The sequence below is a fragment of the Dipodomys merriami genome, unplaced genomic scaffold (assembly GCF_024711535.1).
Source record: "Dipodomys merriami isolate MVZ:Mamm:240054 unplaced genomic scaffold, mDipMer1.0.p SCAF_2, whole genome shotgun sequence".
In the NCBI taxonomy this organism is placed as follows: Eukaryota; Metazoa; Chordata; class Mammalia; order Rodentia; family Heteromyidae; genus Dipodomys; species Dipodomys merriami.
This window is the reverse complement of record NW_027203381.1, coordinates 122,095,010-122,114,339: the sequence shown is the minus strand read 5'-3', so window position 1 is coordinate 122,114,339 and position 19,330 is coordinate 122,095,010. Positions and strand designations below refer to the sequence as shown.

The following is a 19,330-nucleotide window of genomic DNA, read 5'->3' as shown; positions in this document are numbered from 1 at the left end:
TGTAATTGTAACTCTGTAACTCCATAACCCTGTCACTCTGTAACTCTGCTTCTGCTGTTTTCTGAGCAATGGGAGCCCTAACCGAGCAGAACCATCACCACCCTTTGTTCCATTCCCCTTCTTCCCACCAGCAAAACCTTTCGGGAAATTTAAATTTAAGGTGCGCATTTCTTGTAACAATCATTGGCTAAAACCAACACCCAGCCCCCCCTTTCCCACCCTAGCCCAAATGCTTTTTTAAAAGCCCATGTGAGCTGGCCCTCGGGGCGTTTCCTGGGATCCCAACTCCAGGTGCAGTCCTGGCGCGTCAGTACTTTTTGCTCAATACAATCTTTTACATTTTCACTGTGGGCTGAGTGGTCTCTCTGCCCCTCCCCACTACAGTGAGTGATGTGGAATAAAAGATGACAACGTGGGAACAGAAGGGGACAATGGCAGGAGCCAGGTCCTGCAGTGGGAAGGACGGGAAGTTACTCTTCAGAGGGTTGTAGCACCAGGAGCCACACACAATGTGGAGCTCAGGCTGCTGAGAGACACTCAGCATGAGAGGCAGGTGCAGAAGGTGCTGGCCCAGCTCTGCCGGGTCCGGGCGGGGTCCGAAGGCAGAGGCCAGGCGGCAAGCCCTCCAGCGGCGCTGGGTGTGGGGACACACAGCTTTGCTACCACTGAGAGCTGCCGGGAAGGACAGAGACAGAGAGAGAGGAAGAGCCCAGCTCAGAGGCTGGTGGCCGACCTCCTCCCAGGAGCTGTGCTGCAGCTCCACTGCCCCTTCTCAGGCTACGCCTCCTCCAGGGCACCCGGGCCATGCGTGGGAACCGGCCTTGGGGAAGGAGCTGCCTCAGTGTGGTATTCTCAAGCAGGCTGCCTCTCTCCCACCCGCCATCCCAACCGGTGAGCCAGCGTGCGCTGGGCACCGCAGGCACAGGCCAGCGCCCTCTCCTGTTCTCTATGGACGCGCGAAGCTCTTCAAGTTGGCTCCTGCTTCTTTAGTTGGGTTTTGGCTTGGAGGTGTGTGGTTTTCCCTCTCTTCCCCTGGTCCACAGCCCTGAACCCCCTGAGCAGCCCTGAGACCAGGCCTTCCCTGCAGCCTGCTCCTTCTACTTTGGAGCCATGTCAGTGGAGAGAGGTAAAAGGCCACAAGCACAGAAGTCTTGCTGACACGTGTGAATAACAATAGTTTGGAATAAGGATGTTCATTGAGTTGATGTGTACAATGTTAACTGGTGTTAGACTGTTTGCTCCTTGTCAATCGTTAGGCTTTTGGTGTATATAAATAAGAACCCAGCGGTGCTGTGAAAAACCAGAGATCCGAAATGGATTCTAATATACATACATACATATATATGTGAATACAGGAAGCATTCCATTGGTTCTTTTCTCTAAAGCCAGCAGAAGGCAAGCAAGGTGCCGGGCCCCGCAGGGGGTCAGACACGGTGACAGTCAGCCTGGGCCTGGCCACCACAGGGGCAGTCGGAAGCACTGGTGCTGGCTCCAGTCTTCACCTGGGAATGCGAGTCTCTTCCCAAACACCCTGTGTGGAGGGAAGGGCTGGCTTTTCCACTGCCACAGGCGAGCAGGGCACTGTGGAACCATAGGTAGATATCGAAAGGCCTCCTGAAGCAGGCGCTTGGCCTCCCGCCACACACCACGGGCCCAGGAGCGGATGGAGGGACAGCTATTCCTGTGGTCCTGTCTGCTGTCACTAGGATGTGTCCCCGAGTGTCACTCCACACCCACGGAAGGCTTTGGGGCCTTGAACAGGGAACCGGGGAGCAGGGAGAGTACATGCATTGGATGACTGCTGCCGTGGCTTCCTCCAGGCAGAGCCAGCTCTCCACCCTGCCCAGGGACGGTGCGGAGAGCAGGGAGGGCAGAAGGCCAAACAACCGGGGCACCGACGCCAACCCTGCACAGAGGGTAGGGCGTTTTCACCACTCGATGCACAGCCATGCTGGGGCCCACATGGTATTCTATTCTCTCTGAATTCTCTCTTCCTTGACCCATGTTTTGCTGGCTAACTCTGCTGCTGCTTGGCCCTTCTACAATGCTGCACCCACTTCCAATATGCGCATATGCATCTATAACAAAGCTTATCACGAACGCTCTCTACGACTGAACAACTCAGACGGAACGTGGCAGCACCACCGCCAATGAACACATCCCAACTCTTGCCTCCAAAACCCAACAAACAGCATACAAGCAGCTCCCACGGATCTCTGGCTAATGGATCGGCTGCTCACTTCAGCATGAGCATTCGTTCCCACAGATGGCTGCCAGTGCAGTGCTCCGTCAGTCCCAAGCAGATCCAGTCTCAGGAGTCTCACTTTCTGGGTCACTGAGGTTGGTGGGAGCAAGACTGACGCGAGTGGAGGATGCCCGGAGGTTTCCCGGGTGGCCGGCTGGCCAGGCCCCATGGAGGCGCAGAGAAGGGCTGAGGAGCAGTGGTGGTCATGTGGGGATCGCCGGTGGAGCCAGCACTGTGGGGAGCAGCGAGGCAGGGAAGGCTCTAGGATCACCCATTGGTCACAGGCCCCTCAGATTCTCTCTGATGCCGCCCTCAAACTGGAAAACATTCTATGGGGCAAGTTTCTTCTCCTCTCCCTAGCCTCCTGATTTTTTTGTACTCGGGGTCTTGCTATGCAGCCCAGCCCAGCTTTAAACCCACAACCCCCTGGCACGATCTCCTGGGTGCTGTGCTAGGGGCTGCCCCACCAGCAGGGGCTATCTCTGCACCCAAACACTGGACCACATGCACACAAACAAAGTTAGATTCTTAGTCAGTACAAAGACAAAACTAAACTAAAACCAAAGACCTAAACAGAAGAACTAAGGCTATGAAACTCTCAAAAAATGTAGAAAAAGTTTCATGACAATAGATTTGTTAATAATTTCTTGACTATGACACCAAAAGGACAAATGATAAAGTAAAAACAGCTAATTTACACTACATGAAAGTTTAAAATTTCTGTGGCTCAGGAGACACAAAGTGAAAGGGCAAATTATTTGTAAATAATCTAGTAAGAGGCTGATACAGATTATATGATATAAAACAAGGGAAAAACAAACAAGCTCAATTAAAAAATGGCTAGATGCTGATAGCTCATGCCAGTAATCTTAACAGATTCAGGATGATGAGATTTAAAGGACTACAGTTTGAAACCTGCCAGGGCAGAAAAGTCTGTGAGACTTGACCCCCAAAATAACAAGCAAAATGTAGAGTCAGAGGCATGACTCAAGTGGTACAGAGCAAGCACCAGGCCCTGAGTTCAAACCCTAGTATGGCAAAAAGGGAAAAGGGGCAAAAAATCTGGTGTCAGTGGCTCACACCTGTCTTCCTAGCTACTCAGAGGCTGAGAATGAGAGGATTGCAGTTCAAGGCCAGCAAGGAAGAATACTTCCCTAGACTTAATCTCTAAAAACAATCAGCGAAAAGGTATGACTCAAGTGGTAGAGTGTCAGCCTGGCAGGAACAAAGCAAAAAAGGGGTGAGGGTAGCACCTGAATACACATTTCTCCAGATAAAGACATTTCGCCAGCAAACCAAGATGAGCAGCATCATGCTGGTTTGGATGTGGTCTGGTGGTCTGTCCCTCAAAAGGTTCAAGTGTGGAAGGCTGGTCCTTAGAGTAGCAATGTTGGGAGGTGGTGGGCCTGGGGCGGCGGCGGGGATGGTGGAGAGAATACTAGGGATTAGCACAGACCTCACTTGTCTCTGGTCCCCCTGGCTCCAATGCCGGGCCAGGCACCCTGAGGACTCACCTTTAAATTTCCAGAATCAGAGCTAAGTAAGTATCTTTTTTAAAATCAAGAATCTAGGTACAGATATTATACTAACAGAAAACAAGAGTCATTAATCATCAGGTAAATAAAAAACGAAGTCCCAGTGAGGTACTGCCTTAAGCCTGTTAAGATATCATGTCTACAGCCTAAAAACAAAAGCAACACACACTGTTAACGATGAGAAAAGAAACTGGAAGCCTTGTGCACCACTGGTAGGAATATAAAATGGAGTAGGAATTCTTCAAAAAAATAAAAACAGACGTGCATATGATCCAGCAATTCTACTTTGGTGGTCTTGAAGACGTATTTGTACTCGTGTTCATAATAACATAGTTCACAATAGTCAAGAGATAGAAGCAATACCAGGTGAATGGATAAACAAAATGTAGTCTATGGTGAAACAGGAATATATCCTCAACTGTAAAAGAGTAAGGAAATTCTTATTTATGCTGCAATATGGATGAGCCTTGAGAACATTTTTGTAAGTGAAATAAGCCAGTCAAGAAAGCTAATGTATAATCGCCTTCATGAGGTGCATTGAGGTTCCTGGAGTGGACCCACTCGGAGCTGTCTAATGGGGCTCAGTTTCAGTTTTATAAGGTGAAACAGGTTTGGAGATGGACGGAGGTACAGGCTGCACAATGGAGTGAATGTCTTTTATGCCACTGAGCTGCATTCAAAATGCTTAAGATGTGAAAATCTAAGTTACATCTATTTTACCACAGTCAAGGGTTGAAAGTAAAAGTTAACAAAGGTTTGTGGTAGTCTGCAGAGGACAGGAAAGAAGAAGCCTGTTTGAGCTTTCCAAGTACTTGTATTAATAAACTACACAGCCTCTCTGGACCTGCATTGACTGGGCTGTAAAACAAACAGCTCGTTCCAACTTCAAAAGGATTTGTCTGTTCACTGAGTGTTTTAAAATTTTTCTTCTTGCCTTCATGCACAGAGTGCATATGCTGTGCCACTCATGTTCGGTTTACACCTCCTCCGCCTCCATCCTTTCTGGAAGACCTTCCAGTAACAAGTACTCCTTTCTTACCATTTTCCTTTTTTCCTTGTTAGAACTTTTTATTTTCTCACCAGCTCATTAGTGCATCAAGCCGTCACACGCCTCGGGGTGCAGACACGCTCACAAACACACTGCAGCCTCCACACGCCTCAGGGTGCAGACACGCTCACAAACACTGCAGCTGTCACACGACTCAGGGTGCAGACACGCTCACAAACACACTGCGGCCTCCACACGCCTCAGGGTGCAGACACGCTCACAAACACTGCAGCCTTCACACGCCTCAGGGTGCAGACACGCTCACAAACACACTGCGGCCTCCACACGCCTCAGGGTACAGACACGCTCACAAACACACTGCAGCTGTCACACGCCTCAGGATGCAGACACGCTCACAAACACACTGCAGCTGTCACACGCCTCAGGGTGCAGACACGCTCACAAACACACTGCAGCCTCCACACGCCTCAGGGTGCAGACACGCTCACAAACACACTACAGCCTCCACACGCCTCAGGGTGCAGACACGCTCACAAACACACTGCAGCTGTCACACGCCTCAGGGTGCAGACACGCTCACAAACACACTGCAGCTGTCACACGCCTCAGGGTGCAGACACGCTCACAAACACGCTGCAGCCTTCACACGCCTCAGGGTGCAGACACGCTCACAAACACACTGCAGCCTCCACACGCCTCAGGATGCAGACACGCTCACAAACACACTGCAGCCATCACACGCCTCAGGGTGCAGACACGCTCACAAACACGCTACAGCCTTCACACGCCTCAGGGTGCAGACACGCTCACAAACACACTACAGCCTCCACACGCCTCAGGGTGCAGACACGCTCACAAACACACTGCAGCTGTCACACGCCTCAGGGTGCAGACACGCTCACAAACACACTGCAGCCTCCACACGCCTCAGGGTGCAGACACGCTCACAAACACGCTGCAGCCTTCACACGCCTCAGGGTGCAGACACGCTCACAAACACACTGCAACCTCCACACGCCTCAGGGTGCAGACACGCTCACAAACACACTGCAGCCTCCACACGCCTCAGGGTGCAGACACGCTCACAAACACACTGCAGCTGTCACACGCCTCAGGGTGCAGACACGCTCACAAACACACTGCGGCCTCCACACGCCTCAGGGTGCAGACACGCTCACAAACACACTGCAGCCTCCACACGCCTCAGGGTGCAGACACGCTCACAAACACACTGCGGCCTCCACACGCCTCAGGGTGCAGACACGCTCACAAACACACTGCGGCCTTCACACGCCTCAGGGTGCAGACACGCTCACAAACACACTGCAGCCTCCACACGCCTCAGGGTGCAGACACGCTCACAAACACACTGCAGCCTCCACACGCCTCAGGGTGCAGACACGCTCACAAACACACTGCAGCTGTCACACGCCTCAGGGTGCAGACACACTCACAAACACACTGCAGCCTCCACACGCCTCAGGGTGCAGACACGCTCACAAACACACTGCAGCTGTCACACGCCTCGGGGTGCAGACACGCTCACAAACACGCTGCAGCCTCCACACGCCTCAGGGTGCAGACACGCTCACAAACACACTGCAACCTCCACACGCCTCAGGGTGCAGACACGCTCACAAACACACTGCAGCCTTCACGTGCTCAGCATGCAGAGGGCTCGCCCTCATGTGAGACATACTGCAGACACGGAGTGCTGTCGGTTTGGCACTGCGGCCTCCGGGCACAGAGCTCCTCAGACAGCTCCCCCTAGTTCTGTCCCTGCAAGTACCGCTGGCTTCAAACGTCACCAGCGCACCCTGTCTCTGCTGCTGCTCTGCAGGACCTGCTCTTTGCAGAGACCTCACAATGGCCGCCAGCACCCGAGCTCAGCCTCTCCTCCTCATTCCAAGAACTCAGCTTTGCTCCTGGCCCCTGGGCTGGCTCCAGGAGAGGGACAAGCCTGTGAGGGCGGCCAGTGGACTGGGCCTAGGGCATGCAACCACAACCGGCCATGGGTGTTGGGGCCAGGCGTGCCCGCTTCCCCAAAGTCATCTACAGCAGAACCTCAGGAGGGTGTGCCTCAGGATCAGGGCATCTCCAACACACACACTCCCCAAGGATGAGCGTGGCTCTGTGGCTGTATCTGAGCGAGGGCGCACACACACGGAACTCACCTTCCCCCATAGGCAGGTTCTGCAGTTCAGGCCAGGTCCATAAATGTGAGTGCTAAGATGCACAGTGGCTCAGAGCGTCATCACCAGAACCGAGGATCTGCAGCAGTCTGGGCTTGTCTGGAGCCCACCTACCTGAAACAAAGGAACACAGGGCACATGAGCTCCCAGCGCATGACCTAGCCATCAGAACGGGGTCACACAGCATTGTTTCCTGCATTCAACAGGGAAGTAAACATTTCTGAAGCATTTAAGTCCGAAGCCCATGTGGAGAGGTGTGCACTGGCAGAGCTGACCTTGGGACGTTTGTGAAGGCAATGAGACGTGGAGCAGGCCACCATGGGCTGCCAAACCCGTATCAACATTCTGTTGGTAGTAGCTAGTCTATGTATCTGTCTATATATTCATTTCAAAATGCCATTTTCTGAACTGCACATTAACTTAAGTACATTGCTAGCCTCTTGAAGCCCAGCCAAGTACTGCTGGCTCATGCTTGTAATCCTAGCTACTCAGGAGGCTAGGGACCATGGTTCAAAGCCAGCCCATGGCAGAAAAATCCAAGAGATGCTTATTTCCAATTAATCAGCAAAAAGCCGGAAGTGGAGATGTGGCTCAAGTGATGAAGCTCCAGTCTTGAGAGGGAAAAGCTGAGTGCAAGGCCCTTAATTCAAGCCACAGGGGGTGGGGGTGGGGGTGGGGGTGGGGGTGGGGGTGGGGTGTGTGTGTGGGAGTGTGTGGGGGTGGGTGTCTGTATGGGTGTGTGTGTGTGTGAGTGTGGGTGTGTGTGGGTGTCTGTGTGGGTGTGGGTGTCTGTGTGGGTGTGGGTGTGTGTCTGTGTGTGGGTGTCTGTGTATGGGTGTCTGTGTGTGTGGGTGTGGGTGTGGGTGTCTGTGTGGGTGGGTGTGGGTGTGGGTGTGGGTGGGTGGGTGTGGGTGTGGGTGGTTGTGCGCACCACACACACAAACACCAGTAGAGTCCTTCAGGACTTGTGAGAGGCAAGAGGAAACACAAATCTTTTCAGCTGATGAAATTACTTCCCATCTACAACATGAGGTTCTATAGCATTCCATAGCATGCTAAAACTATTAACAGTGCAAATATAAGACTCCAGAAATGCAGAACTAAGTCTGATGAATGCAAATAGACCATTAAGATAGGCCAAGAAGTAGAAAAGAAATCAAAGAGAAAGGTAAAATCAACCTGGAAATACTATTATAAGTGGCCAAAGGAGAATAAAAAAAATTGAATGTATAAGGGAAGCCTACAAAACACAGGAGAAAAAGAGACAGAAAGATAAAAATGATCAGAGGAAATCTGACAGATACAGAACAGAAGCTAAAATAGATCCAAGACATTGGCACTCCTTGAAAAGAACAGCAAAAGTGTAAGGCAGAACTTGTACTTAAAGTTAAACCCTTAGAAATGTTTTTAGGAAAAAATGACTCTGAACTGAGGCAGTTCTCATGTATCTGTGCCAGGATGGTGGCCTGTAAGGCACAGAAGATGCCCTGGATTTCAGGTGAGAGTACCAACTCCCTCTGCATGGGGAAGTCAGACAGCATCGGACCTCGGCACGGCCCAGTGCACACAGCACCTTACAAACCCTAGCAGAAATGAACTGCGACGCATGGTCTTCTGCCAATCACTCAAGATTAGAATCTTAAATATCCAAGAATTCAATCAAAGTGGTGTTTTCAAGTGCTTCATACAAGTCTCCTAAAAGACAATTTCAAATCAATTGGAAAATTTAGTGTAGACAAAAATAAGGGAGTGTTTGCTGATCAAAGACTAAAACAAAAATAAGAGTGACGTCGAAGGTGAAGTATGGAAATTATTTTTTGTCGTGAAGAAGTAAATACAATAAATGAGTAAGACAGAGGTGAACCGGGAAACAGGAAAAGTGGAGTTAAGTTCACCAGCTGGAGCAGGCAAGCTGGAAGACAAGAACACCATTCAAAGCTGACAGACCAAAAAGAGGTCAAAGGAAGAATAATAGAGACTATGGCTTTATGAAAGATATTACGTCAGCATCTGAGTCTGCCTGTTTTGAATCTGTGGATTCAACTAGCCATGGATTAAAAATACTAAAACACAAAAAAGGTGGACTGCATCTAAACTTAACATATACAGGCATTTTATACTGTCCATATTCCTTAAGACATTTATTTGGCATTGACATTGCCTTAGGTCATCTAAAGACGCTGTCCAGTATATGGAGTGATGTCTGCAGGTTCTATGCAAATGACAGTTCGTTTCAATAAGGGACACGAGTATCTGCACAGAATCCACAGTGGGTTCTGATAACAATTTCCTACAAATGTCAAGAGGCATATGTATGAAGGTACCTATGAACAAAAACATAAACCTTCCTAAATGTTAAAAGGATTAGGAAGAGAAAAAAAAAAAAGGTGACAAACTACAGTAAAAAAGAAGATCATAAACAAAAGGTACCACACACTGCAAGTACAGGAATAAATTTTGACAGTTGAGACAAAGCTTTGATGTCTTGGCAGAATGTTGAAAAATAAATTGTTTATGTAAAAAAAAATCAGCTACATCAACACATGAGTGAGCCTTACCACCTATAAAAGATTCAGACTGGCTCAATATGAACTCTGCTCTGCGTAAGAGACACAAAGACGGACATGGTCCAATGAAGGCCAAAGACTGAGGACTAGACAGAAGTACTTCAGGCAGGAGAGAGAGAAGCAGCCAAAAGATATGCCTTTGCAATTTATATCACGCCAGGAACATCTACAGGGGAATGGTCACTATACTGACAAGGAATACCCAGGGACCAAGACCTAGACGTCCCTCCACCATCACCAGTGCACAGGAGGCCTGTGGGCTGGCATTCCTTTCTCAGTGGGAAAGCTCAGTCAAGACAGGCAGAATACACACAAGGCACACCGCTCTCGGCTTGTCACTCTGCGTCACCAGGAGCAGAGGTGCTATGCTCTGGCTGAGCAGGTCCACTGTGGATCAGCTCCATAGGATATCACATTCCTCCAGGCATACGCAGCTGTGAATCTCACACACACACACACACACACACACACACAAGCAAACACCCGCTCTCTCACACACATGCATGTGTGCAAAGCAGCTCTCTGTCACCTGGGTTTTGAGTAAGCATGTGGGCTACACCACAAGACATGAGAAAGACATCAGAATGTAGAGCTCGGCCAGCTGACCTCTCTGCCTTTCGGGTACCAGGGCAGGTTCCCTCTTCACTAGGGATAATCTGGCAGTTAACCTATGTTAAGTACTACTTGGTAGAAAAAACAGAAGGCATCTGAACTTGGCGGCTCCACTTAGTCCCGCTCCCTGCAAACTAAAAGGTGGCTCTCCTCAAGAGTCCAAAGGTAAAAATTCACAATAAGAAGCCTCTGCGTCACACAAACTTTTCTTTGACCTTTACGCCAAAAGCCAACACGACCAGTCTTTTCCTTAAATCTGGCTAAAGAGAGAGGAACAGTCATTTCTGTGACCTGACATCTGAGGTGCCTCTTCCCCCATGTAAGAGAAAGAAACTGTGCTGTCCCTGGAGCACACAGGAAAGGACAGCAAACCACGCTCGTGTGGACTGCGGGGAGAGCCGGTGTGGGGAGAGGTCACCCAGGAACACGGGACCACACACGTGTGGACTGCGGGGAGAGCCGGTGTGGGGAGAGGTCACCCAAGGATATAGAACCACACGTATGTGTGGACTGCAGGGAGAGCAGGTGTGGGGAGAGGTCACCCAGGAACACGGGACCACACACGTGTGGACTACAGGGAGAGCAGGTGTGGAGAGAGGTCACCCAGGAACACGGGACCACACATATGTGTGGACTGCAGGGAGAGCCGGTGTGGAGAGAGGTCACCCAGGAACACGGGACCACACATATGTGTGGACTGCAGGGAGAGCCGGTGTGGAGAGAGGTCACCCAGGAACACGGGACCACACATATATGTGGACTGCAGGGAGAGCAGGTGTAGGGAGAGGTCACCCAAGGATATAGAACCACACGTATGTGTGGACTGCGGGGAGAGCCAGTGTGGGAAGAGGTCACCCACGGACACAGGACCACACATATGTGTGGACTACAGGGAGAGCAGGTGTGGGGAGAGGTCACCCACGGACAAAGGACCACACGCATGTGGACTGTGGGGAGAGCCGGTGTGGGGAGAGGTCCCAGGAAAACGCTAGAGAGCTCAACTCCTCCCAATTACTGTCCACAGAAACAAAGATGCAGAAAACATGAATAACACAGAATATGATAGGTTTTATCAAACTCTGCACCTGACAATGAGAAGGTATGCATTCACCTAAAACCCTCAGAGAATAAAGCAAAAGTTGACCATTTTTAGCTCATAATGCAGGTTTCCATAAATTCTGAAGATATGGATCCACAGACTAAACTTCTACTCACTAGAGAGTTGAATTAAATATCCTGTACTGGTGTAAGTCCTCTGAACAACTAATTTACAGGAAGCTGGAGCGTGAGGGAGTGGGGAGTGGGGAGGTCAGGGGAGGGAGGTAGAGAGGATGGGTGGGAGGACTGTATCTATGTAAAAACAGAACTAGGAAAGTTGAGGGCATGGGTAGAACTGAGAGCGGCGAGGAGGACGGTGAAAGGGAGGTCGCTGATCAGGACGCTGTACACATCAACGGACAGGCTGAATCCAACTACTTAAGATAATAAAAACACCACCGGCAAAGGACAACCTCATGACTCCCTGTACAGAATATTTTTATGCTCTCAAATAAAAAATAGACAGGAAGAACATAACAAAGTTAGAAAATAGACTTCCAAAATAAAATTACTGCATGATAAAATTGGTAGCAAGCAGCTACAAGCTTACAGAAAAGTTGATAGCTTAAAAAGCCTATATTAGGAATAAATAAAGGTAGAGGATTAGTGCGTCAAAGAACCAATTTAAGAAACTAGAAAAATCACAGAAAGTAGAAGTACTAATAAGGAAATGCTCAGAAGTTAAGCAAAGAAAAAAAGAGAGAGCCAGTGTAATGAACTATTAAGTACAAAAGTCAGTTCTTTTTTTTTATTATTGTGAAAATACCTACAGAGGGGTTACAATTACATGAGCAAGGTAATGAGTAATTTCTTATCAAGCATTGTTGCCTCCTCCTTTGTTTCCCCTTCCTGTCCCTTCCCATCTCCCCTCCCAACCTCCCATATCATCCCCCCCCAACTCCGCCAAAGTTGTAAAGTTTGTTTTTTGACATAACATCTTGTACATCTTGTACATCTCATTGTTGCAATGGGTCCTCCTGTATCCCTAGTTAAACAATTTGTTTTTTCCCTTTTTCTCCACAAATTACACCAACATCAAATACAGTGAAAGCAGGGGTTATACTGTGGGGGAGGTACAAAGAAATCATCTTATAAATACGTTAGAAACAATCGCTTGAGGGGCTGGGAAGGTGGCTCAGTGGTAGAGCGCTTGCCTTGCATGCATGAGGCGCTGGGTTTGATTCCTCAGCACCACATAAGAAAAAAAGCCGCAAGTCATCCGTCATCCTGTGGCTCAAGTGGTAGAGCGCTAGCCTTGAGCTGAAGAGCTGAGGGACAGCGCCTAGGCCCAGAGTTCAGGCCCCATGACCGGACCCCTCCCCCCAAAAAAAGAAACAATCGCATGAAAGAAAAAAACATTTGAATCCTTATCTTGGGGTTCATTTTCCTAACATCAACTTATCTGACCTTTTCTGCTTGTCTCAGACAAATACTAGTTATTGCAAATAAGGGAAACCATGGGACCTATGTTTCTTTGGGCCTGGCTTACTTCACTTAATATAATTTTTTCCAAGTCTTTCCATTTCCTAACAAATGGGGCAATGTCATTCTTTCTGATGGAGGCATAGAATTCCATTGTGTATATATACCACATTTTCTTGATCCATTCATCTATTGAGGGGCATCTGGGTTGGTTCCATATCTTAGCTATGGTAAATAGTGCTGCAATAAACATAGTCGTGCTGATAGCTTTAGTGTGGTCTTGTTTGTAAACATTTGGGTAAATGCCCAAAAGTGGGATTGCTGGATCATAGGGGAGCTCTATGTGGAGTCTTTTGAGGAACCTCCATACTGCTTTCCAAAGTGGTTGAACAAGTTTACACTCCCACCAACAATGCAGTAAGGTTCCCTTCTGTCTGCATCCGCTCCAGCATCTGTTATTAGAGTTCTTGATTATAGCCATTCTAACTGGGGTGAGGTGGTATCTCAATTTTGTTTTGATTTGCATTTTTTTTTATGGCTAGGGAGGTTGAGCATTTCCGCATGTGTCTTTTGGCCATCCTTCTTTCCTCTTCAGAGAAGTTTCTCTTTAAGTCTTTAGCCCACTTATTTATTGGGCAGTTGTTTCTTTGAGGATTTGTTGTTGGGGGATTTAATTTTTTGAGTTCCAGGTATATTTTAGATATGAGACCCTTGTCTGTTGTATGGCTAGTGAAGATCTTGTTAGCTATGTCCTTTGCTATGCAGAAGCTCTGTAATTTCAGGCAATCCCATTTGTCCAACCTTTCTTTGATTTGTTGTGTTTCTGGGTCTCCATTAAAAAATTTTGGCCTGTGCCAAGGAGACCTAGAGTTTCTCCTATGCCATCCTGTAATGTTTTCAGTGTCTGTTTTAACTCTGAGGTCTTTGATCCATTTGGAGTTGATTCTGGTGCAGGGTGATATATAAGGACCTAGTTTTAGTTTTCTACAAGTAGTTAACCAACTTTGCCAGCACCATTTACTGAAGAGGCTGTCTTTCTTCCATTCTATTTTTTTAGCTCCCTTATCGAAGATTAGATGGCATAGGTCTGTAGGTTCATTTCTGGGTTTTCAATTCTATTCCATTGGTCCTGAGGTCTGTTCTTGTGCCAGTACCAAGCAAGCTGTTTTGATTACTATGGCTTTATAGGAGAGTTTGAAATTTGGTATAGATATTCCTCCAGCAGTGTTCTTTCTGTTGAGGATCGTTTTTGCTATTCGGGGTCTTTTATTGTTCCATGTGAATTTCTGGATTGCCTCTTCTATTTCCTTGAAGAATGAGGTTGGAATATTGATAGGTATCGCACTGAATTTGTAGATAGCCTTGGGAAGTATTGCCATTTTCACGATGTTGATCTTTCCAATCCAGGAGCATGGGAGTTTTTGCCACTTTCTAAGTTCTGCTTTGATTTCCTTTTGCACATTTTTAAAGTTACACACATACATTTTTTAAACCTCAGGAACATAGGCCCAGAGAGGGACTGTGGAGCTGGCACAAGGACAGAGATGACCCAGCAAGCGAAGGGTCTGATGCATGTCCCCCTTCCTTTCTGTTGGCGTCATATAATTATGTGTTGAGCAATTGGAAGAAACCCCCAAAGGTAGTCCACAACCTGCAAATGCCAAAGGACACAGCAGACACGTTAAAGCTCTCCAGACTCCTTCTCACACAGCCTGTTCTTGTAGAGGCTACAGGACAGACAAGGACCAGTCTGCTAACAGGCGTGCTGGCTACAGAGCAAGGAGGGCTACACATCCATTCCAGCTTGCTTCCTACAGGGGCTCCTTCCTCACTGTCAGCAGAGACCACTGAAACATTTGTGTAGAACCAAAACTTCCAGGACACAAACCAAAGTTACTTGTCACAAACAACTAGGAATATCTCAGCACGAAAGAAAAAGTCAGCCGACAAAGGCTGACACCAAGAGGGCAGAGATGTCAGAATTCTTTCACAAGGATGTTAAAACAGCTATCATAGACATGGTTCAATGAGCATCCATAAATACATACAAAATTTCTCAAAAAACCTCCAATAAGTAGGAGATATGATGCACAAGTAGTAGGCTACCAAAAATAAATAAACAGGACAAAATGACCATGATATCCCTGTAGCAACTAAAGAAACGAAACTTATAATAAACAGATCCAGAAACAGAAATCCACAGTACTACAAGCTTTCACTAGAGAAGTCCATATAACGTTTACAGAAAAATGTAACACAAAACATCTGCCAACTTACCTTTCTAAGCTTCTATTACTCTTGCATCCAAACCGGAGATAAGACTGTGTAGAGAGAGGGGCTGCAGCTAATCCCTGAGGGACACAGGTGCAAACAAGGTAAAACAATGAAACAACCAGCAAAAGAAGTCCGGAAATGCACAAAAATGCGTAAGTTGCGATCAAGGAGGATTTAATCAGGCCTTCATGGCCTGTGCCGTATCCAAGAGCCAATCAATACAATCCACACATTATCAAACGTGATCATTCTAACTGGTGTACAACAAAGATCTGACAAAATTCAATACTGATTCAAGATTAAAAAAAAACACAGCAATTTAAGGACAGAAAGATTACCTCCACTTAATAAAGACCAACCATCTTTTTCAGTTCAACTGCTATAACAAGGTACAAGAACAGAGTGGCCACTACGAAAGCCAATGCTGGAGCTGGGAGCGCCAGGTCCGTGGGTTGCTCTCCTGAGGCCCCTGCCCCTGGGGGCGGCCGGCGGCCACGTTCTTGTATCTTCACATGGCAGAAGAGGAAAAGAGATCATTTTAGGGTCTCTGTTCAAAGACACCAATCCTCTTCCCCAGAGCTGCATACACATGACCTCATGCCCTCCCAGAGGGCACGATATGAACCAGGGATTTAAGAAGCCAAACTACCCTCTGCTATGAACATCACTGGTAAAAAGGGAAGAGCCTGCAAGAACACCGGGAAGCTTTGCCCACAAGCCCATCCTGAAAAATCTAGCAGATAATAGGTTGGGCTAACAGGAAGCATCAGAGATGTTTTGTCATAGGTCTGGGGATAACGGTGAGAAATTCAACTAAGAAACTGTGCTGAACGATGGACTTACAGCAACAGAATAATATGGACATATTAAATGATCTAAAATATACATCCAGGAAAATGTAAGAAGAAGAGAGGAAATTGAAATTGAATAAAGTTTCCTGAAAGTTCCACAGCTACAAAGAGCAAATTGGTATGACAAGAAAATAGATACCAGGGAAGAGGAATCTATCAGAAGAGAGGTTCATGTGAATTATTTGTATAGGTAACAACATAAAGCCAAGAAAAATCACAAAGGAAATATGAAAATAAGTTAAGGAACTCACTTACATGTATATTTTTATCTTTTCAAGAAGCAATACAAATATTTTAAAAAGCTAAATGCATCTATCAAAAGAAGGGATAGAGGAATTTTTCTGAATAGAATTCACAATAAATTTTGATTATAGAATTATGTAGTAAAATGTATTTAATCAAAAACAAGTATTTTTTTAAAGTCTCTATAAGCTAGGAAAAAACTAAGTAAAAACCAGGTTGATAGTATACCTTCTAGAAATAAGGCTTGTAGGAACTGACTGTTAAATGCAGGAATCTGACTGCATATCTTTGGGATATTTTATAAGGATAGAAAAACTGCAAGGAAAGATGTTAATCTTAATTCAATCATTTGTTGATACCAGTATTGCCAAAACTTGTTTATAAATGCATATGAAAAAGCAAATGAGTACCTATGCTAATAAGAAAACCTGGGCACCAGTGGCTCATGGCTGTAATCCAGCTAATCAGGAGGCTGAGATCTGAGGATCAAGGTTCAAACCCATCCTAGGCAAATGCTCAAGGCTCTTATTGTGAGCAGAAAAAGCCAAGCAAGAGCTTGAGACCCTGAGTTCAAGACCCAGTACTGACCACTCCCCCGCTCCCACAAGGAGAAGGGAGTGTGTAGGGCGTAATGAGAAACTAGCATGAACTTTTAAGATTAAGTAAAAATCATACAACCTTAAGTATTAAGTAGAAACTATATTTGACTCATTAACTTTCCCTTCTTTTAAAAACATTAGTATTAGTTCTCTTAACCTAAATTTAAGAGAAAGCAGTAACAACACAATTGAAACAAGCACTCCGCTGCCCAGGCTGTAGGTTCTAAACGGTGCCCCAACTGGGGCAGGCAGGGCACCCAGAGGAGCTGCCCGCTCCCGGGGCCGAGGAAGGGAGCACAGAGACGCGGCAGGAATGTATGTGCAACAGACAGTCTTTTTGATGTCTGAAACTACATGAAGTCAAAAAGATTCAGGAGCCAGAAAGAACAATCTGAGTCAAGAGGATAATGGTTACATATATATAATTGGTAAATTAACAATGGTGCTTTATAAAGGAAATCAGAAAAAGAAACAAAACATATCTGACAACATCAGATGCCGCCAGCACCAACTCACTCCCCTGGGAAATAATTACCTGCAGAGAATTAAGCATTTACCCTGCTGTTCTGCTATGAATCACTTCAGGAAACTAAGTTGCCCTAGAGAATGAGACAAAAATCATTCTGTACAGAAGAATTGCATGCAGGAAATACATGTCTAGGAGTCACTGTTCTGCAACCCCTAATCAATCATGCCAACCGTGATCACCACGGCCACACACGCACGCAGACCCTCCGGCCTGGCCTCTGGGAGGGGAACAATGGGACAGTGAGCAGCCAGTGCGGGCGAGAGAAGGCTAAACACTGAAAGGACACTGTGCTCCTGCCTACGATGAAAACCTCCGCCTGACTGCGGGACAGCCACAGACCTGCGGGCTACAGGAAGTACAAGGACAGAGGGCTGTTCTGAATGGCAGACACCTGAGGAAGCAGCCCCCAAATCCAAGGCCCAAGAACTTCTTCAGAATGGCTTCTCCCACAGGCAATGAATGGCTCTTCTTTGGGTCTTGACTGACAATGAGCATGGAAAAGCCTGTTTCACATGGACACCTTTGTGTTGTGCCCAACCTACCATATGAGGTCCAGTGATCACAGAGCCTATTGTTCCTCAGAAGAGCCCCGTCACACCCTGAGAAGGAATTTGGTTTTGTCAGTCAGATATGTCTCTTGTGGGCAGCAGATGGATGAGTCTTGCCGTTTGACCCAACTAGCCACTCCGTGTCTACTGACTGGAGAACTGAGCCCATAGATACTGAGTGTTAGCAGGAGGAGCCTGCCAGGGCTCCCTTTTGGGACTCACTGTACCTCTTCTGCTCTGAGTACTTTTACCTGCACCTCTGCCAGGGTCTGCTTTCTATGCCTATTTCATGTTTGTGTCCATTTTTTTTGTTTGTGGAACATCTGAGTATCTTTTGTAGTGTTGGTTTACAGGCAATAGATTGTTTCAGTTTTTTGTTTTTATTTATCCTTCAGTTATGAATGGAAGCTTGGTTGGATACAGTCTTTTTGGCTGGTAGCTGTTTACGTGCAGTGTTTGGCATACATCATACCAAGCCCTTCTTGCCTTTTAGGGTCTTGGTTGAGAATCTGCTCTGATACTTTTTCCTTTATAAGTAATCAATCTATTCTCTCTGACTGGTTTGAGTACCTTCTCCTTACCACTTCAGAACCAGTCTGGATCACAGTATGGCAGGTTTCTTTCTGGTCTTGTCTGTTGGGTGTGCTAAAGGCCTTTGCTGCCTAAGTTTTTAAGGTTGAAGTGTTTTAAGGCCTAGAAAATAAACCTTAGCTCGTCACCTCTTTGATTCTGTATGAAAACACCCTGGTTTAGACCAGAGGATTTCATTCAGCTTTAAATTAAATGACAGTCTTTCATGAGAAGGGTCCAAAACTGTTTGATTCTTAAAAATATACCATGTATTGATAAATAAAACATCCAATCCACTTTTGGCATTACCAGTATTTTGAACTCATAGCCTGTGCTTGCTGAGGAGGCATTCTACCACTTGAACCATATCCCCAAGTCTTTTTCACTTTAACGATTTTTTTAGGTAGGCTTCATATCTTTTATTTTTGCCTGGGGACAGCCTGGACCTTGATCCTCCTATGTATACCTCCTCCCTCATAGCTGGCATTGTAGGCTTGCCGTCAACTTGTTCTTTGAGATTGGATTTCACTAACTTTTTTGCCCAAGCTGGCTTCAGACTGCAATCCTCCTAATCTCTGCCTTTTACAGGTATGTGCCACTGTGGCATGATGTGAAGGTATTTAGTGTCCTCACTCCACGCTGCTTGTCTGGTCCTTTGTCTACTTTCTGGATATGGAAGGTCACCCTGAGGGCAATGTGGTCTATAAACTATGCATCCTGAGGAGGCCAGCATGTTAGGTGCTCTGTAGGTCTCCCACAAGCCCTGCATGGCTATTTTTGTTAAGCTCAGTTAAGACAAATTAGCCTTTCTCATACTCCTAGACCTACTCAATGGCATAAAGCAGAAAAGAGAATCCAGAGCCATATCTCGCTTAAGAACATGACCTGGCAATAAGGTAGAAAGTGAGAATCCTCCAAAGCTGCCCTGATCAGCACAGTGTGTTACACCCACAGAACACATACTCAGAGCAAAACCTGTGATTATGTCCACAGGACTCAGAGAAGGCTTTCAGTAACAGATCATTCTCCTCTTTCC

General features: G+C 46.9%; 1 protein-coding gene across 14 annotated transcripts in view; it reads right to left on the bottom strand.

The window, feature by feature from the left end:
• Window positions 1–19,330, bottom strand: part of Pcbp3 (poly(rC) binding protein 3) — a 170,364-nt gene that overhangs the window by 65,343 nt on the left and 85,691 nt on the right. For 13 of the 14 annotated variants that reach the window (XM_070030860.1, XM_070030858.1, XM_070030863.1 and 10 more), the window contains one exon: window positions 6,964–7,095. The exons of the other annotated variant lie outside the window; for it this stretch is intronic. In XM_070030860.1, coding sequence (XP_069886961.1) covers window positions 6,964–6,973 — 10 coding nt within the window. In that variant the 5' untranslated portion in view covers window positions 6,974–7,095. The remainder of the gene's footprint in view (window positions 1–6,963; window positions 7,096–19,330) is intronic. 14 annotated transcript variants of the gene reach the window in all.